General features: G+C 39.3%; 3 gene segments (V, D, J or C); all 3 read left to right on the top strand.

The window, feature by feature from the left end:
• Positions 1 to 8,173: 8,173 nt before the first annotated feature.
• On the top strand, positions 8,174 to 9,228 carry LOC130514570 (Ig heavy chain V region 23-like). The segment is given in 2 exon segments: positions 8,174 to 8,383; positions 8,472 to 9,228. Coding segments are annotated over 2 exon segments (363 nt in total).
• A 251-nt stretch (positions 9,229 to 9,479) lies between these two features.
• On the top strand, positions 9,480 to 12,331 carry LOC130515330 (Ig heavy chain V region MC101-like). The segment is given in 3 exon segments: positions 9,480 to 9,533; positions 9,621 to 10,019; positions 12,288 to 12,331. Coding segments are annotated over 3 exon segments (483 nt in total).
• Positions 12,332 to 13,399: 1,068 nt separating this feature from the next.
• On the top strand, positions 13,400 to 14,273 carry LOC130514565 (probable non-functional immunoglobulin heavy variable 3-38-3). The segment is given in 2 exon segments: positions 13,400 to 13,447; positions 13,537 to 14,273. Coding segments are annotated over 2 exon segments (426 nt in total).
• Positions 14,274 to 24,285: the final 10,012 nt, after the last annotated feature.

Genomic DNA, 24,285 nt, shown 5'->3' on the forward strand with positions numbered 1-24,285 from the left:
CTACAACTGTTTTTGTCCAATATTTGGTCATCAACAATTAACCTCAGGTAATCTATCTTCTCTACCCAAAGGATTTAAAAATGGACTGTGGTGACTCCAATACTGTTTCCATTGTCCTGGAATCACTGATGCAGTTCAGCAGATTTCAAAACAGCCTTTTGGACTTTTTTCTTCCTTCTCACTTGTTACTTTAGGGGGCCCTCAGGTGTCTGTCATAGGATGTCTCATTCTGGTCTGTGATACAAAATCCTGTTTGACTGTAAAAAGACAAAAACAATTGACAGTCAAATCAGTGACATCAGATGTTCAATTAATTAGATTGAATATGAAACATTTATTCAGAGGTGAATTGATTGAAGGTATTATAAATAATTAATTTCTGTTTTCATTGGTAAAGGAGATTTTTTCTTATTAAGAAATCTAAACTTATTTATATTAAAATGAAACATGAGGTAATCACTGACACACCGGTATCAAAAAAAAATTTCTATCTATTTAGTTGATTACTCTTAATCTCAGTGATTCATATTCAAATCGAAAGTAATTATTTACGATAAGAATGAATGATTTAACTATATTATTCTACTTGGTGTTAAATAAAACAACATAACATTGTTGGTACGCTGAGCTGATTTCTGTTTGGTGTTTTGTGGTCAGAACAGTTGGTGCTTCTTTTATATCCTGTCAGTTTTCTTCTCTATGCAAAGGGAACTTCCAGTCCATCTGCTATAAAGACTTGACATCCTGCTGTCAGCTGCAGCAGAAGAAGAGAAGCTCCCATCAGATCAGCTTCAATACCAACCATGTTCTCTGTAGCTCTGCTGCTGCTGTTGGCAGCTGGATCCTGTGAGTCTGACTGAGGCAGAGACACTGACAGTGTGATCACCCTGACTGTTCCCTCTACGTCCACTGATTCAATCTTCTGCTCTTCATCCACAGGTGTGAAGTGTGAACAGTTGACACAGCCAGCCTCTGTGACTGTGCAGCCAGGTCAGCGTCTGACCATCACCTGTCAGGTCTCTTATTCTGTTAGCAGCTACTGGACGGGCTGGATCAGACAGCCTGCAGGGAAAGGACTGGAGTGGATTGGACAGAAATATACTGGAGGCTCCTACTACAAAGATTCCCTGAAGAACAAGTTCAGCATCAGTTCAGACTCTTCCAGCAACACAGTGACTCTAAATGGAGTGAATGTGCAGCCTGAAGACACTGCTGTGTATTACTGTGCCAGACAAACAATAACACAAAGCATCAGTGTAGCTGAACAAAAACTCATCAGAGCATCAACACAACATCGCCAGAGGGGGCGCTGTCACACCAGGAATGATTTATCACCCAGACATGTTGCGGTTCAGTCAGAAATGTTGAGGACAAATGCTTTAGATTAGTACTTTGAGAACATAAGAATTTAAATGTGATATAAAATCTGTAGAGGTTTTGCACAATTTTTTTTTAAAGAAAAAAATTGTAAAAAACAGGTGAGGCATTTTTGGATGTAATTTGCACTCATTAAATGACCAATTTATATTATTAATGGTGACTGCTTCTGTAGCATCATAACTTTTTAATCTCCTCATTAAATTGTAAGTAAATGTGAAATAGTTCCATTAGGACACAGCAGCAATAATACATTTTTTTCTCAGTGATTTCTTTGATGATCTCAATTGCTTATTTTAACATGTATAAACTAAAAGTGCACAGACACGTACATGATTTTTAAACATAGATCAGTGTTTTATATTCTCACTTGAACATTCATGATCAAGTAATGACTCATGGAAAAAAGTGTATCTTTATTTCATGATGTAAATTAAGTATTTGAAGAAAGGTTTTATGCAGAATATACTCATATGTCAGTGACTGCATGGAATCTGGAATACGTTTTAAAAACAATAAAATGAGGGTTTTCCCTGGGCATGTTCTAAGGGGCTTTCTCTGCAACAGTTTTCATTTGAAGCTTGATTGGAACTGGTTGGTGTGAAATGTGGGGTACCTCAGAGCTCAGTACTGGGACCACTGGTGCACTATTAGTTAGATCAAATTTAAAGTCTCAGATTATAAACGCACCTCATCCAAAGAGGAGGAGGCATCACAATCAAATCCAGTTCTTTAGTGAGGAGGAGTCGATGCAAAACTCAGATGTGTTCCACGTCTACTTATGTGAGAGCAGAGAGGAGGACAGAGAAGAGGGGACACACAGTTGAACATGATGGACTGTAGGACAGGACTGCTGCTTCTAACTATCTGGATGGATCAGAGCTACACTCATTAACGTTGACTATTTGGGATGAATATATGAGGAATAATAGCTTAAATATTATGAATACACACACATGGCCTTCGCTGTTGGCTGGTTAAGGCTGAGACTTAGCGAACTCAGGGTTTTAAGCATTGACATTTTTACCGCTTCACCCGCCAGCACTCTCTCCAATCACTTTTCACCTGCAATGGTCCTATGTTTGTTCAGCTACAATTAACCTCTATCTTCTCTATCAAAACTATTTTAAAATGGACTAAGGTGATTGCAAAACTGGTTCTATTTCCCTGGAATCCCTGATGCAGTTCAATACATTTCATAGCTCTCTTTTGGATTTTTTGTTGTCTTTCTCACCTGTTTCTTTTGGGAGGCCTGAGGTGTCTGTCTTGGGACGACTCATTCTTGATCTATGATGCAATATCCTTTTTTACTGTTGAAAGTTAAGACAGGAACAAATACAAACATCCAAGTTAAAGTGAGATTTATTTCAATCGATCAATCAACCAATCAATCAATCTTTATTTAGAATACCATCTATTACATTCTAAATTGTTTTGAGGCACTTTACAGAATCCCAGGGCCTGACCCTAACAAGCAACAGTGGCAGGAAAACCTCCCCTTTAACAGGAAGAAACTGTTGCAAATCTGCTTCGTAGGTTCGGACCGTGAAACGACCAGAGAATCCGTGATCTTCAGTAAAAAGTTTATTAGACACATTTGTGGGCCTTTTTACAATTGAGAGAAACATTCTCCATCTGCCACAGATAAAAAAGTGCTGGACCTTTTTGGGTGTTGGTTTATATTCAGCAGAAAAGTTAGCAACAGTGTTCAAATGGTCATATGATTAACTGACGACGCCATCTTATTACCTTAAATGATTATGTTCTATGTAAGTTCCGGTAGAACTCATGAGCCAGTCACAAAGTGGCACCAAGAAGTGTGATTAAATGCCTGCACGTACGCACATTCTTCAGTATATGCATAAGTCAGTTCTAGTGATTCAAAGTTACATGATAAACTTGTGCTACACAAAGTTTCACAGTAGATTTCATAGTTAATTTCCACAAAACCTTAAACAGGAATTTCATGAATATTTTAAAAGGTTACAATAGGTTACAATTCAATTTCCCTGCGGGGATGAATAAAGTACATCTTAATCTTAATAAGGTAACTAACAGCAGACCTTTATATGTAAAACATGATTTGACTGTAGGTTTCCACTCTTCTATTGGCTCCATATGGTCAACAGTGATGCTTCACGTGTTTGATTCTATGCAAATTCAGAGTTCTTCTTTGTTCCTCACCTATAAAACCATCACATCAGACTGTCAGTGGAGTTCTCTGCACCTGACTTTCAACATTAACCATGTTCTCTGCAGCTCTGCTGCTGCTGTTGGCAGCTGGATGTGAGTCTCTCTCTGTGGATTTGTAAACGTCAGCAGTTGATCTGTTTGAGTGTGATTTTATAATCAGCATTTTCTTTGTTGTTTCACAGGTGTGAAGGGTGAACAGTTGACACAGCCAGCCTCTGTGACTGTGCAGCCATGTCAGAGTCTGACCATCACCTGTCAGGTCTCTCATTCTGTTAGCAGCTACTGGACAGGCTGGATCAGACAGCCTGCAGGGAAAGGACTGGAGTGGATTGGTCACCATCGTGTTGGATACACCCCAAGCTACAAAGCTTCCCTGAAGAACAAGTTCAGCATCAGTTTAGACTCTTCCAGCAACACAGTGACTCTAAATGGAGTGAATGTGCAGCCTGAAGACACTGCTGTGTATTACTGTGCCAGAGACACAATAACACAAACCGTCAGTGTAGCTGAACAAAAACCTCTCAGAGCACCAACACATCATCACCAGAGGGGGCGCTGTCTCAACAGGATTAATTTCAACAACTCATCATCACCTTCATATATTTGATTTTTCTTAGCCTTTCCACACATATAACAGAGAGAGGACTGCACAAACTCTTTGTCGTCTTGAAACACAAAATCGTTTGAATGAAGCCTGGAGCTGTTTTACACAGCACTGTTTACAACAAAACTGAACATTTAGAGGCATCATTCCCATTTCTTCATAAAGAAAATGGGATGATCTCATCTTCCAAGTTTTGCTAGTCAACAAATGAATAAATAATCCAGTCGAAAGTTGTTGTTTTTTTTCACATCAAACTTCTCTTCAATGATTTTTTGCCTCGTTGAAACTCAAATGTCTGTACAGAATTTTTTTTTTTTTACATCAACAGAAATGGTATGGTTTTCTGAGACTGTTCAGTCTAAATCTGGAGGCCTCTGCTGTGTATTAGTGTCCACATACCCTGGTTGAAGAGAGCAGATGCTTTTCTGAAATTCCACAGGGTATTTGTCAGATTTATCATTGTGACAGTTAATGGTTTATTTCCTGTTTTTGAGTCAATATTATGACTAAAACAATCCATCCAGCACAGAAATGTGAGCAGAATTAATTAATAATGCCAATGAATTTATTTCACTTGATATTTATTTAATTTCTCCAGCCAAAAAAGGCAATATCTTCACATTTAACATCAAACATGCAAAAATCAGACAGATTAGATTTTGGTGAAAGTCTTGTTGAATCTTCAATCAAAGATATGTTTTATTGATTCCAGCTCATTTTTGTGTTAAATATTTACGTGGAAATAATTTTTAAAAATCATGACTGAAATCATGTGAATTAAGCTGTCAAATTGTTTAAAAACTGGTAAACAAAAATATTTATTTTGAGAAAAACTCAAAAAAGTGAGAATCAAATTGATGCTGTGCAAATGAAACTGAGGAGGAGTTGATGCAAAACTCAGATGTGTTCCACGTCTACTTATGTGAGAGCAGAGAGGAGGACAGAGAAGAGGGGACACACAGTTGAACATGATGGACTGTAGGACAGGACTGCTGCTTCTAACTATCTGCTGGGCAGGTGAAGATCTTCACTCAACCTGATTGTGGACAGACTTTTCTGTCATCAGCTGATTAACTTGATGTTTCATCTTCTAAACAGGTGTTGATGCTCAGACTCTGACCCAGTCTGAACCAGTGGTTAAAAGACCGGGAGAATCTCACACACTGACCTGTTCAGCCTCTGGATTCCCATTCAGCAGCTATGGGATGGTCTGGGTCAGACAGGCTCCTGGAAAAGGACTGGAGTGGATCGCTTATATCTACAGCAGTGGCAGCAGCCAGTACTACTCTGAGTCAGTCAAAGGCCGGTTTATCATCTCCAGAGACAACAACAAAGCACAGCTGAATCTGCAGATGAACAGCCTGAAGACTGAAGATTCTGCTGTTTATTATTGTGCTCGAGAGTCACAGTGACTGAAGTCAGTTCAGCAGCTGTACAAAAACACACACCTCGTATTTCCTGCTGTGAAGTGCAGAACTGCACACTGAATACTGTTTTTATTTTAATAATTTCTGCTTTTTATATCTTTAATTTACCTCCTTACTTTTTAATAATTTACAAACTATGTATATGTTTATGCATTTATTAAACCCATCAGTAACAAATACATCACATTTCCCCCTCAAATAATTTAATATTCTGATAGCTCAATTACATTGTATTGATGGTAAATTATGCATAGTTTTGACTGATTGACCTCGAGGTTTTTTGGAGTATCTGAATATTTTAGTTGAAATCTTCCCACACTGGGGGTCTACCTTCATTTAACATAAATTATTCTTATGGAATAGTTCACTTCAACAACAGTTGATAAATTCTTGTTGATCCAGCATTTTTCTGTCAAGTTACTTTTAACCTGCAATGGTCCAATCTTTGAGCAAAAACAATAACCAGAACTCTATCTTATTTCCCAACAAACTATGTTAAAAAATGGTACAATGGCAACTTTATTAATCACCATACTCCTGAGGATTTCCTGCAAAAATTCAACTGATTTCACAACCTTATTTGCAACATTAAATAAATTCGAAGGAACAGACTGAACCAAAAATTTGTCCGGATTTAGTTGTGTTCTTTTATGGAATTTGGTGGAAAACAGGTTACAGGATCTGACTGAAGAGGACCATAGTGAAAATATCCAACAGGAAAAGAAGCACAGTGAGTCAGGATTTAGGCTGAGAGACGAGCAGGAGCCGTTGGTGTTGGCAGGTCTGCAGGCAGAGAGACAGCGCTGATGAGCAAAGAAATGACATCTAAAACTATGACTACGGGAATGAAAACTGAGTTGAGCCGATGACCAAAGATTTCACATCAAACCGGCAGAGAACGTGGAGAAGAGACAGCCTGGATGACAAGAAACATGTGGACAGTGCCTCCCTGACCAAAAAAAGAAAGTGTACATAAATAAATATTAATATTTTCCTATGACATGTGTTAAAATTTCATTTGGAGTATGACTACACATTGTTCCCATTTTCTTGAGTTAAAAGTGCAGAATTTGAGTTCTACCGATCAAATCCAGGGCAGAAACCCCGGGTGAGGCAGAGGTGAATTGTGCCCCACGTCTGACTGCATGATCCACTACAAACTGGGTTGCTTGACGTGTGCCAGTTTTTGTTCCTCAGCATATCGCTAATATGAACTTTACATGCATGTGTGAGAGAAATATTCCTGCTGATCGCACAACAGAGTGCAGAGAAAAGTCAGCAGGTGAGGCGTGCAGTACTCTGCCTCAACTCAAGGGGGCGGACGCAAGCTGGCAGGTGCTTTCTCGCTGCAGTGCTGCTTCAACAGAGGCAATCCTGTCCTTAAAGAATTATTCTTTTTTGTGATCATTTTAATAGGCAAACTTTATTAAAATTTATTGAAGAACAGATTTTAAAGTTCGAAAAATAACAGAATTTTTACTGTTGGTCAAAATTAAATTTGTGCTGCACACATCTCTGCACTTTAATTTGTTCACAGAATATATGAATTTCTTAAAACACAAGATGGGTGCTCTATCCATAGCTATAAAAGAAAGTTCTTTATAGGACAAATATGTTCCTGTGTATATGTTTGTGTTGGATTGTGAGTGTAATTGAAAGAGGAATGCTGATGGGATATGAAGCATTATCAGTTGTTGAATGCTGTTGGAAAAATGGTGAAATAAGATGCTTTTTTCAGTTCTTACCATCGTAAATCTGACTCTTGAGAAGTCAGTGCCTCACCAGCCATGAACCTCACCGCACGTCACTGGTATTTAATACATATTGAATAACACAATCCTCAATCTACTGACAATGGGAGGACCTGTTTGTGGAGTTGGGCCCATTTGTTCAGGATGAGTTGGTATAGTTATGGTTGGGTAGGGAGCTTTGAAATAAATTATGTCTCTAAATACCAACAAAGATAGGGAAAGGATTGTGATGTGTGTGTGTGTGTGTGTGTGTGTGGTGTGTGTGTGTGTGTGTGTGTGTGTGTGTGTGTGTGTGTGTGTGTGTGTGTGTGTGTGTGTGTGTGTGAGCAAGAGAGTCAGTCGGAGAGAGAGAAAGAAATGAGGACTCTCACCACTGAAGAATGATGGAGATAATGCTGATTTGTGTTTCCACACGTTTTGACTGACTTGATCTCATCCAGCTTCCAGACTCACTGGCATTAACCAAAATGATGCCTTGAACAAGTTTTAATGACACAAACATACTTTAGTAACTCTGTGACAGCAGAGAATGAGGAGGCTGCAGACACAGATGAGGTGCACAAACATCTATAAACCATGAAAACAAACAGCAGAAAAACATTTTAGAGCAAAAAGAAAAATGAATTGATGAAACAAACAAGTGAAACAAACAATTCTAGAATATAGAACGCTCCCTGCAGACATGTTTAAAAGTCTACATTTCTGCTCAGTCTAATGTGATCAATACAGTCATGTGACACAATTTATACAGGTTCAAGTTCATTAATCATATAATGGATCATCATGGATACATTTCATGATGACTGATTCTGAGTGTCTCTCTTCAGATTGTCTTGGGGTGTTTATGAAAATGTCCCAGAGAGGGACGTCTATGCAAACTCTCCCTGTCCTATAAAAACAGCAGGAACTTGTGACAGGAGCCTGGAGCAGTTTTACACAGTTCTGCTCAGATCAGAGCACAGAACTGCAGTGTCAGCACATAATGGAGAACACAGTGATCAGAGGTTTACTGATCATTGTCACTGTTCACGGTGAGAACATCAGGGCTGCTGTTACTTCTGTGGACAGGTCCAGAATGGGCTTGACCTGGTTGTTGGGTGTATTTCTATTGTCTTTCAGGTGTTTGGAGTGAAAGACTGGATCAGTCTCAGCCTGAAGTAAAAAGACCTGGAGAGACAGTGAAGATGTCCTGCACCATTTCAGGGTTTGACATGACCAGCTACTATATCCACTGGATACGACAGAGACCAGGGAAAGCTCTGGAGTGGATCGGGTTGATGAACGCAGGTTCAAACTCTGCTAGCTATGGAAGCTCTTTCGAAAGTGGTTACGTGATGACTGAAGACGTGTCCAGCAGCACTCAGTACCTGCAGATCAGCAGCCTGACAGCAGAGGATTCTGCTGTTTTCTTCTGTGCTCGAGAAACACAGTGACTCCAGAGAGAGGAACAGCTGTGCAAAAACCTCCACAGACAACAAACATGTCTCCTTCTCAGAAACTGAATTACAATCTTCATAAAGATTTACCAGGAAAGTTTTTCAAAATATTTCCAGCAGTTTCTTTCTTAGGTGCACATAAATAGACATAATGTTTAAGACTCTCCTGTGTTTGTTTATTATTTTATTTAATCATCATTTGTGTCTCATCATCTTTGCCCCGTCCTTGTGTATTAAAACCACTTCTCCATCTGTCCTCAACCAGAGAGTGTTTTGTTAAAGTGTCCAGTGGGCCCCTCATGTCTTTGACCGGGTTATCTTGTGTTTTGGTTTGGACTGCTGTCCTCAAAATTTTGACTTTTTTCCTCTCCGAGATCGATTGATTGGTTTGATCCCTGATGCAGTTCATTAGATTTCAGAGCTTTCTTTTGGATTTTTTCTTGTCCCCCTCATCAAGATCCATTAATTGGTTTGTTCTTGTGAAATAAATCTTCTTCCAAAACTGTTTTGCATGTGCTAAACTTCACATGTAAAACATGATTTGACTGTAGGTTTCCACTCTTCTATTGGCTCCAGTCAGATCAACAGTGATGCTTCACATGTTTGATTCGATGCAAATTCAGAGTTCTTCTTTGTTCCTCAGCTATAAAACCATCACATCAGACTGTGAGTGGAGTTCTCTGCACCTGACTTTCAACATTAACCATGTTCTCTGTAGCTCTGCTGCTGCTGTTGGCAGCTGGATGTGAGTCTCTCTGTGGAATTGTCAAAGTCAGCAGTTGATCTGTTTGAGTGTGATTTTATAATCAGCATTTTCTTTGTTGTTTCACAGGTGTGAAGTATGAACAGTTGACACAGCCAGCCTCTGTGACTGTGCAGCCAGGTCAGAGTCTGACCATCACCTGTCAGGTCTCTTATTCTCTCAGCAGCTACTGGACACACTGGATCAGACAGCCTGCAGGGAAAGGACTGGAGTGGATTGGACGGAAATATACTGGAGGCTCCAACTACAAAGCTTCCCTGAAGAACAAGTTCAGCATCAGTTTAGACTCTTCCAGCAACACAGTGACTCTAAATGGAGTGAATGTGCAGCCTGAAGACACTGCTGTGTATTACTGTGCCAGACACACAATAACACAAACCATCAGTGGAGCTGAACAAAAACCCTCAGAGCATCAACACAACATCACCAGAGGGGGCGCTGTCACACCAGGAATGAATCATGACAACAACGTTGAGGCAGAAAGTTTGAGAAGAATGCTGGAGCACAAGATTTTTACCTCAGAATTTAATTAAATATAAAACCTGTAGGAAACTTTCAATGTTTTTTGTAGTAAAAAAGAACTACAAAATAAGAAAATGTTTTTGGATTCCTTTTGCACAAATAAATAAAGACCAAATGACCTAAAATATATATGATGACTGATTTTGTTGAATGCTGAACTTCTGATCTCATTATGATACAAGTGAATTTCACATGCATTTAAAATTGTTTCATAAGGATAATGCAGCAACAATATATTTGTTTCTCTGTAATTTCAATGATCTCAACAGTTAATTTCAACTTTCACCCAAAATAAAAGCACACACACAGAACCTTTTTTTTTTTAAAAGAGATCAGTTTTTAATATTGTTACTCAAACATTCATGATCAATTGATAACTCATGGAAAAAATGTGTATTTTTAAAAATCGATTAAATGATGTCACAAATTCATTGAAAATCTCCGATCTCATGATTCTCCCTTTAGACATTTTTTTGTATAGTAAAATTGATTTTTAGCCGGATGAGAACTGCTGAGTGTGAAGTGTGGGCTACCTCACAAATCAGTACTAGGACCACTGGTGCATCATTAATTGGACAAAATTAAAAGTGTCATTGATCATAGGCTCACATCATCTAAAGAGGAGGAGGCATCACAATCAAATCCAGTTCTTTACTGAGGAGGAGTCGATGCAAAACTCAGATGTGTTCCATGTCTACTTATGTGAGAGCAGAGAGGAGGACAGAGAAGAGGGGACACACAGTTGAACATGATGGACTGTAGGACAGGACTGCTGCTTCTAACTATCTGCTGGGCAGGTGAAGATCTTCACTCATCCTGATTGTTGACAGACTTTTTGTCATCAGCTGATTAACTTGATGTTTCATCTTCTAAACAGGTGTTGATGCTCAGACTCTGACCCAGTCTGAACCAGTGGTTAAAAGACCTGGAGAATCTCACACACTGACCTGTTCAGCCTCTGGATTCACATTCAGTGACTACTGGATGAGCTGGGTCAGACAGGCTCCTGGAAAAGGACTGGAGTGGATCAGTGCTGTCAAATATGGTGGCAGCTACAAGTACTACTCTGAGTCAGTCAAAGGCCGGTTTATCATCTCCAGAGACAACAACAGAGCACAGCTGAATCTGCAGATGAACAGCCTGAAGACTGAAGATTCTGCTATTTATTATTGTGCTCGATGGTCACAGTGACTGAAGTCAGTTCAGCAGCTGTACAAAAACACACACTTCTCATATTTACTGCTGTGAAGTGCAGAACTGCAACCTGAACACTGTCTTTATTTTATTCATTTATGCCTTTTATATCTTTATTTAACTCCTTACTTTTTAATAATTTACAAACTATGTAAATGTTTATGCATTTAATAAAACCCTCTGGAACAAATATATGACATTTCCCCCTCAAATAATTAAATATTCTGCTAGTTCAATTACATTGTATTGATGGTAAATTAAGCATAGTTTTGACTGATTGACCTTGAGGTTTTTTGCAGTATTTAAATATTTTCGAGGAAATCTTCCCACATTGGGGGTCTACCTTCATTTAACATCAATTATTCTTATGGAATAGTTCAGTTCAACCTTTGATAAATTCTTGTTGATCCAGCATTTTTCTGTAAATTGTTTTTAACCTGCAATGGTCCAATCTTTGAGCAAAAACAATTAACCTGAACTCTATCTTATTTCCCAACAATCTATGTTAAAAAATGGTACAATGACAACTTTATTAATCACCACAGTCCTGAGGATTTCCTGCAAAAATTCAACTGATTTCACAACCTTATTTGCAATATTAATTAAATTCGGAGGAACAGATTGAACCAAAAAATTGTTTGGATTTAGTTGTGTTCTTTTATGGAATTTGGTGGAAAACAATTACAGGATCAGACTGAACGGGACCACAGTGAAAATATCCAACAGGAAAAGAAGCACAGTGAGTCAGGATTTAGGTTGAGAGACGAGCAGGAGCAGATGGTGTTGGCAGGTCTGCAGGCAGAGAGACAGCGCTGATGAGCAAAGAAATGACATCTAAAACTATGACTACGGGAATGAAAACTGAGTTGAGCCGATGACCAAAGATTTCACATCAAACCGGCAGAGAACGTGGAGAAGAGACAGCCTGGATGACAAGAAACACGTGGAAAAACAGACAAAACCATTAGGAGTCCCGAGTGTTTTCTCTCTCCCCCTCCCCTTCTGTGTCTTTCTTTTCAGGCTGGACCAGCAGTTTCCTGATTCTCCCCTGTTGGGCGAGCTAGGCACAGCTGAGACCAATCTCCAGTCATTATCCACACCTGCCGTTCTCCTCAACTCTGCACTCATCGCTGATTTGTTGATTACCCCCGTGGTACAGCCTGGCTCCTATAACTGTTTGTAAGTTTGTTTCCTCGAACCTGTTTCCAGTCTGGAACTAATCGTTCGTTTCCTGCGGATCGCCACTTGGATGCCTGCACGCACTGCCCAGCCTGCTCCAGTCTGATTGTGTTTGTCTTTCACCTGCACCCTTTGGCTCTGTTCTGAACTTGGACCTCAGTAAACTTGATTTCAACCTCACCCTATTGTGTGTGTGTCTGCATTTGGGGTCTCGATTCGTGTCCGCACATCGTAACAAAATCAGAGAAAGGAAGGGGACAGAGAGATGCCAGGAACCTCCTGAAGAATATGTGTTTTGTCGTCCTCCTCTCTGGATACTTTTGGGGGCCCCAAGGTGTCGAACCTGGGACCACTCATTGTTAGTCTGTTGAATTTATTTCGAGATTCCATGAAGAAATATCGAAGGATCTGAGTGCCAAAGTTTCATTTGACATCACTCACCTTCTCTTTCACACTCACTTCTGAAGTGTTTTAGATGAAATTTAAAGATAGTTTTGAATGTTACAGTAGATGAACATTTACATGAGAGTTCCAGTGACACTTGTTTCATTTCAATAATATCTTTAAAGGTTACAATGAATTAATTAACGGCAAACCTTCACATGTAAAACATGATTTGACTCTAGGTTTCCACTCTGATGCTGATCCCTGATGCAGTTTATTAGATTTCAGAGCTTTCTTTTGGATTTTTCTTGTCCTCCTCATCTAGATCCATTAATTGGTTTTATATTGTGAAATAAATCTGAATTCTTCCAAAACTGTTTTGCATGTGCTGATCTTCACATTTAAAACATGATTTGACTGTAGGTTTCCACTCTCCTATTTGCTGCAGTCAGATCAACAGTGATGCTTCACGTGTTTGATTCTATGCAAATTCAGAGTTCTTCTTTGTTCCTCAGCTATAAAACCATCACATCAGACTGTAAGTGGAATTCTCTGCACCTGACTTTCAACATTAACCATGTTCTCTGTAGCTCTGCTGCTGCTGTTGGCAGCTGGATGTGAGTCTCCATCTGTGGATTTGTCAAAGTCAGCAGTTGATCTGTTTGAGTGTGATTTAATAATCAGCATTTTCTTTGTTGTTTCACAGGTGTGAAGTGTGAACAGTTGACACAGCCAGCCTCTGTGACTGTGCAGCCAGGTCAGCGTCTGACCATCACCTGTCAGGTCTCCTATTCTGTTAGCAGCTACTGGACACACTGGATCAGACAGCCTGCAGGGAAAGGACTGGAGTGGATTGGAAAGGAAAATACTGGAACCACCTACTACAAAGCTTCCCTGAAGAACAAGTTCAGCATCAGTTCAGACTCTTCCAGCAACACAGTGACTCTAAATGGAGTGAATGTGCAGCCTGAAGACACTGCTGTGTATTACTGTGCCAGAGACACAATAACACAAACCATCAGTGCAGCTGAACAAAAACCCTCAGAGCATCAACACATTTCACCAGAGGGGGCGCTGTCACACCAGAAATAAATCATGACAACAACGTTGAAGAAAAATGCTGGAGAAGATTTTTTCCCCAGAATTTAAATGAAATATAAAACCTGTAGGAAATGTTCAAGGGGTAATGGTAGTAAAAAAGAAATACAGAATGAGAAAACATTTTTGGATTGGTTTTGCACAAATATATAAATACCAATGACCTAAAATATACATGACTGCTTTTTGAACTTCTGATCTCATTATGCAACAAGAGAATTTCAATGTATGACAAATTGTTAAGGATAAGGATAATTCAGCAACAATATATTTGTTTCTCTGTCATTTCAATGATCCCAACAGTTAATTTCAGCATTCAGCCAAAATAAAAGCACACACACAGAACACGATTTTGAACAAAGATCAGTGTTTAATATTGTTACTCAAACATTCAGGATCAAATGATGACTCATGGAAAAAAGAAATCTTTATTTTTTGATAATGATTAAACATTTGAAGACACAGTTTGTTTTATTCTAAAGAAAATACTTAAATATGAGTGACTGTCTGATATGACAAATTCACTGACAATCTCCAATCTCATGATTCTCCCTTTAGACATTCTTTTTGTACACTAAAATTGATTTGCAGCTGGACGAGAACTGCTGAGTGTGAAGTGTGGGCTACCTCACAAATCATTACTAGGACCACTGGTGCATCATTAATTGGACAAAATTAAAAGTGTCTTGATCATTGGCTCACATCATCCAAGAGGAGGAGGCATCACAATCAAATCCAGTTGTTTAGTGAGGAGGAGTCGATGCAAAACTCAGATGTGTTCCACGTCTACTTATGTGAGAGCAGAGAGGAGGACAGAGAAGAGGGGACACACAGTTGAACATGATGGACTGTAGGACAGGACTGCTGCTTCTAACTATCTGCTGGGCAGGTGAAGATCTTCACTCATCCTGATTGTTGACAGACTTTAATTTTTGTCATCAGCTGATTAACTTGATGTTTCATCTTCTAAACAGGTGTTGATGCTCAGACTCTGACCCAGTCTGAACCAGTGGTTAAAAGACCTGGAGAATCTCACACACTGGCCTGTTCAGCCTCTGGATTCACATCAGCAGCTCCTACATGGTCTGGGTCAGACAGGCTCCTGGAAAAGGACTGGAGTGGATCAGTCATATCAGCAGCGGCAGTGCAGCTCACTCAGACATACTACTCTGAGTCAGTCAAAGCCGGTTTCTCATCTCCAGAGACAAACAGAGCACAGCTGAATCTGCAGATGAACAGCCTGAAGACTGAAGATTCTGCTGTTTATTATTGTGCTCGAGAGACAGTGACTGAAGTCAGTTCAGCAGCTGTACAAAAACACACACTTCTCATATTTACTGCTGTGAAGATCAGAAGTGAACACTGAACACTGTCTTTATTTATTATGAATGCCTTTTAAATTGTTAATGACCTCACTTAAAATGTCAATTTAAATTATTTTACAACTGCTTTTGAACATAAAAATGCAAAGTGCCTTCATGACTAATTTGTAATTTTCCCTGAAAGTCATCTTCATTTAATTCACATAAACTATCATCAACAGAACATTTATTGTCATTGATCCACCATCACTCTCTCCAACTGTTTTACCTGCAATGCTCCAATATTTTTTCACAATTAACCTCAGGTAATCTATCTTCTCTACCCAAAGGATTTAAAAATGGACTATGGTGACTCCAATACTGTTTCCATTTTCCTGGAATCACTGATGCAGTTCAACAGATTTCAAAACAGCCTTTTGGATTTTTTTCTTCCTTCTCACTTGTTACTTTAGGGGGCCCTCAGGTGTCTGTCCTAGGATGTCTCATTCTGGTCTGTGATAAAATATCCTGTTTGACTGTAAAAAGACAAGAACAAGTGACATCAGATGTTCAATTAATTAGATTGAATATGATAAAAACATTTATTCAGAGGTGAATTGACTGAAGGTACTATGAATGTGCAATGACACATTCTCAGTATCTGATATATCTAATGTACAGAATATTCAATCACAGAATCAATTTTTAACACTAAAGCTTATCATTTCTATTTTCCAACTACTCACCTTTACCACTCGGCATTTTTTTCAGTTTAAATTGACCTAATTTCTATACCTATCGGTAAAGAAGAATTTATATGATTTTTTTCCGAAGAAACTTAAACATGTCAAAAAAAATTCTATCAAACATTTAGTTGATTACTCTTAATCTCAGTCATTCATATTCAAATCACAAGTAATTATTTACAATAAGAATGAAAGATTTACCTACCGTATTTTCACAACCATAAGGCGCGCCGTATTATAGGGCGCACCTTCAATTAACAGCCTATTTTAGAAATATTTTCATACACAGGGCGCACCGTGTTATGCAAGGCGCATAGCATAGAAACCGCGTAGTGCCTGTGGTTTCATGACGCGTTCACTAGATCGAGCTGCGCTAAAGGAATGTCAATAAAACAGCCAGATAAGTCAGTCAAACTTTATTAATAGAATGCAAACCGTCGTTCTCACAACTCTATTCACCCCAAAACGAATAAACAGCTGTTTTATTATTTTTCCCGAGTGACGTAGTGTTTTTGCGTAACACAGTTCGTTTAATAACAGCGAGTTATAACAGGCAGTGCAACATTTTTATCACAAGTGGATAGTGGAGTTTAATAAATCTTCGATTTAGTGCAACATTTTTATCACGTAGTACCGTTGCGGTAAATCAAACGTTAGTGCAAACACAATATACGGTAACTCGAACTCTCGAAGTAGTGCAAAGCGATAGCAATATAACAATAGCAATATAACAACGTTGTTCAAACGGTAATTTCCATATTCACAGTATGACCAGCCTTGTTAAGTTGTAAACACACAAAAGAAACACGTAAAGATCACTTTAGCAGTTCATTCCTCATCCAGGAATCCCTCGAATTCTTCTTCTTCGGTGTCCGAATTGAACAGTTGTGCGAATACGGCGTCCAACATGGCCGGCTCCGTCTCGTCAAAGTCGTCATCAGGGTCGGTGTCGCTGGTGTTGTCTGGCATTTCAGTGACAATCCCTGCCTTCCCGAAAGCTCGGACCACGGTCGATGCCCAGGCATTTACGATCCACTGGCAGATAGTGACGTATGACGCTCGGCGCCGTCTCCCCGTCTTGGTGAACGTGTGTTCGCCGTTCGTCATCCACCGGTCCCACGCAGTTCGCAGTCTAGTTTTGAATGCCCCGTTGACACCAATATCTAGCGGCTGGAGTTCCTTTGTTAATCCACTTCTTGCTTTGTTTCCTCGGAAGCTCCGTTGAGTCTTTTACCTGGCGCAGGTCGTCTTGTTGCTTCCTCCACTTCCGCACCATTGATTCGTTCACGTTAAATTCTCTTGCCGCTGCTCTATTTCCATGTTCGACCGCGTGACTGATAGCCTTCAGTTTGAACTCTGCGTCAAAAGCGCGTCTCTTGCAAGGAGCCATTTTGGGGTCTTTACAGACAGGAACGGTTCGGACTGAATTTACTGCTGTTACCTCGGCCACGCCTACTGACTACGGTAGCCGCGATTAACCAATATTACCGTAATCCATACAAAAGGCGCTCCGGGTTAAAAGGCGCACCGTAGATTTTTTAGAAAATTCTAGGCTTTTAGGTGCGCCTTATAGTCGTGAAAATACGGTATATATTTCTACTTAGTGTTAAATAAAACAACATAACATTGTTGTGACACTGAGCTGATTTCTGTTTGGTGTTTTGTGGTCAGAACAGTTGGTGCTTCTTTTATTTCCTGTCAGAGTTCTTCTCTCAATATCAATATATCAATATCAATCTTTATTTATATGGCACTTTTCATACGCTAGGTAGCACAAAGTGCCTCACAAAGGATAAAAACAGCAAAGAGAACAACAGAATTAAGAAAAGGACACACACACACACATGCATACAACACACTTACACACACACCCACACACATAAACAAGCTGAGGCAAGCTGAGACATGGCTGGGCACCGAGACCTGAGGCGAAGGAGATGCCACCTTTGGAGGCCCACCAGGCCGAGGGAGGTCACGGTCCGTGACCACAGGTGGTACCGCCACAAAGACCACCCCGACCCGGACAGACCGGAGGCTCCACACCAAAGCACAGAGCCCCCTAACCACCCAGGCCAGGGTCGACAATGGGACAGCACCTCCAGCAGTAGACGGAAACATCTCCCAGCCTGGCAGGCCCCCATGAGGAAACACCATGAGGAGACACTGGAGCTAAAAACTGAAGGACTGAAACAGTGAATGGGATAAAAGGTATAAAAGCTAAAAGCTGAGGAACTAAGAATTGGAGTAGTAAAACAGTACTAAGACTACAACAGACTAAAACAGTAAATGGGATAAAAGGTGTAAAGACTAAAAACTGAGAATAAGAACTGAGGGAGTAAAACAGTACTAAGACTAAAACAGACTAAAACAGTAAATGAGATGAAAGGTGTAAAGACTAAAAACTGAGAGACTAAGAACTGAGGGAGTAAAACAGTAAAAGTGTCAAGTAAAATAAGGATAAGACATAAAATAAATTGAAAATAATCAGAAAATCAATTAAAGGCCTGATTAAAAAGGTGTGTCTTGAGCCTCTTTTTAAAAATCTCAACAGTCTCTGCGGCCCTGAGGTTCTCTATGCAAAGGAACTTCCTGTCCATCTGCTATAAAGACTTGACATCCTGCTGTCAGCTGCAGCAGAAGAGAAGCTCCCATCAGATCAGCTTCAATACCAACCATGTTCTCTGTAGCTCTGCTGCTGCTGTTGGCTGCTGGATCCTGTGAGTTTGACTGAGGCAGAGACACTGACAGTGTGATCACCCTGACTGTTCCCTCTATGTCCCTGATTCAATCTTCATCTTCTGCTCTTCATCCACAGGTGTGAAGTGTCAACAGTTGACACAGCCAGCCTCTGTGACTGTGCAGCCAGGTCAACGTCTGACCATCACCTGTCAGGTTTCTTATTCTCTCAGCAGCTATTACACAAGCTGGATCAGACAGCCTGCAGGGAAAGGACTGGAGTGGATTGGATGGCATCGTGTTGGATACACCCCATATTACAAAGCTTCCCTGAAGAACAAGTTCAGCATCAGTTCAGACTCTTCCAGCAACACAGTGACTCTAAATGGAGTGAATGTGCAGCCTGAAGACACTGCTGTGTATTACTGTGCCAGATACACAATAACACAAAGCATCAGTGGAGCTGAACAAAAACCCCTCAGAGCATCAACACAACATCACCAGAGGGGGCGCTGTCACACCAAGAATGAATCATGACAACAACGTTGAGGCAGAAATTTTGAGAAGAATGCTGGAGCACAAGATTTTTACCTCAGAATTTAAATTAAATATAAAACCTGTAGAAAACTTTCAATGTTTTTTGTAGTAAAAAAGAACTACAAAATAAGAAAATGTTTTGGATTCCTTTTGCACAAATAAATAAAGACCAAATGACCTAAAATATATATGATGACTGATTTTGTTGAATGCTGAACTTCTGATCTCATTATGATACAAGTAAATTTCACATGCATTTAAAATTGTTTCATAAGGATAATGCAGCAACAATATATTTGTTTTCTCTGTAATTTCAATGATCTCAACAGTTAATTTCAACTTTCACCCAAAAAAAAGCACACAAACAGAACCTTTTTTTTTTTTTAAAAGAGATCAGTTTTTAATATTGTTACTCAAACATTCATGATCAATTGATAACTCATGGAAAAAAATGTGTATTTTTAAAATCGATTAAATGATGTCACAAATTCATTGAAAATCTCCGATCTCATGATTCTCCCTTTAGACATTTTTTTGTATAGTAAAATTGATTTTTAGCCGGACGAGAACTGCTGAGTGTGAAGTGTGGGCTACCTCACAAATCAGTACTAGGACCACTGGTACATCATTAATTGGACAAAATTAAAAGTGTCATTGATCATAGGCTCACATCATCTAAAGAGGAGGAGGCATCACAATCAAATCCAGTTCTTTACTGAGGAGGAGTCGATGCAAAACTCAGATGTGTTCCATGTCTACTTATGTGAGAGCAGAGAGGAGGACAGAGAAGAGGGGACACACAGTTGAACATGATGGACTGTAGGACAGGACTGCTGCTTCTAACTATCTGCTGGGCAGGTGAAGATCTTCACTCATCCTGATTGTTGACAGACTTTTTGTCATCAGCTGATTAACTTGATGTTTCATCTTCTAAACAGGTGTTGATGCTCAGACTCTGACCCAGTCTGAACCAGTGGTTAAAAGACCTGGAGAATCTCACACACTGACCTGTTCAGCCACTGGATTCACATTCAGCAGCTACGACATGGCCTGGGTCAGACAGGAACCTGGAAAAGGACTGGAGTGGATCGCTTATATCGACACCGGTAGCACCCTAAGTACTACTCTGCGTCAGTCAAAGGCCGGTTTATCATCTCCAGAGACGACAACAAAGCACAGCTGAATCTGCAGATGAACAGCCTGAAGACTGAAGATTCTGCTGTTTATTATTGTGCTCGAGATGCACAGTGACTGAAGTCAGTTCAGCAGCTGTACAAAACACACACTTCTCATATTTACTGCTGTGAAGAGCAGAACTGCAGACTGAACACTGTCTTTATTTTTATTATGAATGGCTTTTAAATTGTTAATGACCTCACTTCAAAATGTTATTTTAAAACTGCTTTTGACCAAAAAAATGCAAAGTGCCTACATGAATAATTTGTCATTTTCCCTGAAAATCATCTTCATTTAATTCACATAAACTATCATCAACAGAACATTTATTAATTCTCATTGATCCACCATCACTCTCTCCAACTGTTTTACCTGCAATGCTCCAATATTTTTTCACAATTAACCTCAGGTAATCTATCTTCTCTACCCAAAGGATTTAAAAATGGACTATGGTGACTCCAATACTGTTTCCATTTTCCTGGAATCACTGATGCAGTTCAACAGATTTCAAAACAGCGTTTTGGATTTTTTTCTTCCTTCTCACTTGTTACTTTAGGGGGCCCTCAGGTGTCTGTCCTAGGATGTCTCATTCTGGTCTGTGATAAATATCCTGTTTGACTGTAAAAAGACAAGAACAAGTGACATCAGATGTTCAATTAATTAGATTGAATATGATAAAAACATTTATTCAGAGGTGAATTGACTGAAGGTACTATGAATGTGCAATGACACATTGTCAGTATCTGATATATCTGATGTACAGAATATTCACTAATAGAATCATTTTTTAACACTAAAATTTATCATTTCTATTTTCCAACTACTCACCTTCACCACTCGGCATTTTTTTCAGTTTAAATTGACCTAATTTCTATACCTATTGGTAAAGAAGAATTTATATGATTTTTTTTACGAAGAAACTTAAACATAAACATGTAAAAAAAAAATCTATCAAACATTTAGTTGATTACTCTTAATCTCAGTGATTCATATCCAAATCACAAGTAATTATTTACAATAAGAATGAAAGATTTACCTATATATTTCTACTTAGTGTTAAATAAAACAACATAACATTGTTGCTACCCTGAGCTGATTTCTGTTTGGTGTTTTGTGGTCAGAACAGTTGGTGCTTCTTTTATTTCCTGTCAGAGTTCTTCTCTATGCAAAGGAACTTCCTGTCCATCTGCTATAAAGACTTGACATCCTGCTGTCAGCTGCAGCAGAAGAAGAGAAGCTCCCATCAGATCAGCTTCAATACCAACCATGTTCCTGTAGCTCTGCTGCTGCTGTTGGCAGCTGGATCCTGTGAGTCTGACTGAGGCAGAGACACTGACAGTGTGATCACCCTGACTGTTCCCTCTCTACGTCACTGATTCAATCTTCTGCTCTTCATCCACAGGTGTGAAGGGTGAACAGTTGACACAGCCAGCCTCTGTGACTGTGCAGCCAGGTCAGCGTCTGACCATCACCTGTCAGGTCTCCTATTCTGTTAGCAGCCATCACACACACTGGATCAGACAGCCTGCAGGGAAAGGACTGGAGTGGATTGGTGCCATCGTGTTGGATATGACCCACTTTTCAAAGCTTCTCTGAAGAACAAGTTCAGCATCAGTTTAGACTCTTCCAGCAACACAGTGACTCTAAATGGAGTGAATGTGCAGCCTGAAGACACTGCTGTGTATTACTGTGCCAGAGAGTCACAATGACACAAACCATCAGTGGAGCTGAACAAAAACCCCTCAGAGCATCAACACAACATCACCAGAGGGGGCGCTGTCACACCAGGAATGAATCATGACAACATCATTGACTCAGAAAGTTTGAGGAAAAATGCTGGAGACTTTCTGGGGTAAAACAAGACTTTTACCCCAGAATTTAAATGAAATCTAAAACCTGTCGGAAACATTCAAGGGATAATGGTAGTAAAAAAGAAATACAAAAAAAAAAAACATTTTTGGATTAATTTTGCACAAATATATAAATACCAATGATAAAATATATATGATAATTGATTTTATAGAATGCTAAACTTCTGATCTCATGATACAACAAGTGAATTTCCCATGTATGACAAATTGTTTCTAAGAATAATGCAGTAACAATATATTTGTTTCTCTATAATTTCAATGATCTCAACAGTTATTTCAACATTCAATCAAAATAAAAGCACACACCCAGTTGATGATTTTTTTTAAACAAAGATCAGTGTTTAATTCTGTAACTCAAACATAAATGATCAATTGATGACTGATGGAAAAAAATATGCTTTTTAAAAAAAATGTCAATTAAATACTTGACAGTTTTTTACTCGAGTGAAAAAACTTAAATATCAGTGATGTCACCAATCTATTGAAAATTCCTTGATCTCATGATTCTCCCTTTAGACAATCTTTTTGTATTGTAAAATTAATTTGCAGGTGGATGAGAACAGCTGAGTGTGAAGTGTGGGGTAGCTCACAAATCAGAACTAGGACCACTGGTACATCACTAATTGGACAAAATTAAAAGTGTCATTGATCATAGGCTCACATCATCCAAAGAGGAGGAGGCATCACAATCAAATCCAGTTTTTTAGTGAGGAGGAGTCGATGCAAAACTCAGATGTGTTCCACGTCTACTTATGTGAGAGCAGAGAGGAGGACAGAGAAGAGGGGACACACAGTTGAACATGATGGACTGTAGGACAGGACTGCTGCTTCTAACTATCTGCTGGGCAGGTGAAGATCTTCACTCATCCTGATTGTTGACACACTTTGATTTTCGTCATCAGCTGATTAACTTGATGTTTCATCTACTAAACAGGTGTTGATGCTCAGACTCTGACCCAGTCTGAACCAGTGGTTAAAAGACCTGGACAATCTCACACACTGACCTGTTCAGCCTCTGGATTCACATTCAGCAGTTATTCGATGAACTGCGTCAGACAGGCTCCTGGAAAAGGACTGGAGTGGATCAGTGCTATTGGCACTGACAGCAGAACATACTACTCTGAGTCAGTCAAAGGCCGGGTTATCATCTCCAGAGACAACAACAGAGCACAGCTGAATCTGCAGATGAACAGCCTGAAGACTGAAGATTCTGCTGTTTATTATTGTGCTCGAGAGTCACAGTGACTGAAGTCAGTTCAGCAGCTGTACAAAAACACACACTTCTCATATTTACTGCTGTGAAGTGCAGAAGTGCACACTGAACACTGTTTTTATTTTATTCATTTATGCCTTTTATATCTTTAATTTACCTCCTTACTTTTCAATAATTTCCAAACTATGTATATGTTTATGTATTTATTAAACCCATCAGTAATGAATACATCGCATTTCCCTCTCAAATAATTCAATATTCTGGTAGCTCAATTATATTGTATTGATGGTAAATTATGCATAGTTTTGACTGACTGATCTCGAGGTTTTTTGGAGTATCTAAATATTTTAGATGAAATCTTCCCACATTGGGGGTCTACCTTCATTGAACATAAATTATTCTTATGGAATAGTTCACTTCAACAACAGTTGATAAATTCTTGTTGATCCAGCATTTTTCTGTCAAGCTACTTTAACCTGCAATGGTCCAATCTTTGAGCAAAAACAATAACCTCAACTCCATCTTATTTCCCAACAAACTATGTTAAAAAATGCTACAATGACAACTTTATTAATCACCACACTCCTGAGGATTTCCTACAAAAATTCAACTGATTTCACAACCTTATTTGCATTATGAATTAAATCGGAGGAATAGATTGAACCAAAAATTTGTCTGGATTGAGTTGTGTTCTTTTATAGAATTTGGTGGAAAACAATTACAGGAGCAGACTGAACGGGACCACAGTGAATATATCCAACAGGAAAAGAAGCACAATGAGTCAGGATTTAGGCTGAGACAGACTAGGGACAGCACTAGCCTGATTTAGATCATATT

This window comes from Takifugu flavidus, chromosome 18 (assembly GCF_003711565.1).
Source record: "Takifugu flavidus isolate HTHZ2018 chromosome 18, ASM371156v2, whole genome shotgun sequence".
NCBI lineage: Eukaryota > Metazoa > Chordata > Actinopteri > Tetraodontiformes > Tetraodontidae > Takifugu > Takifugu flavidus.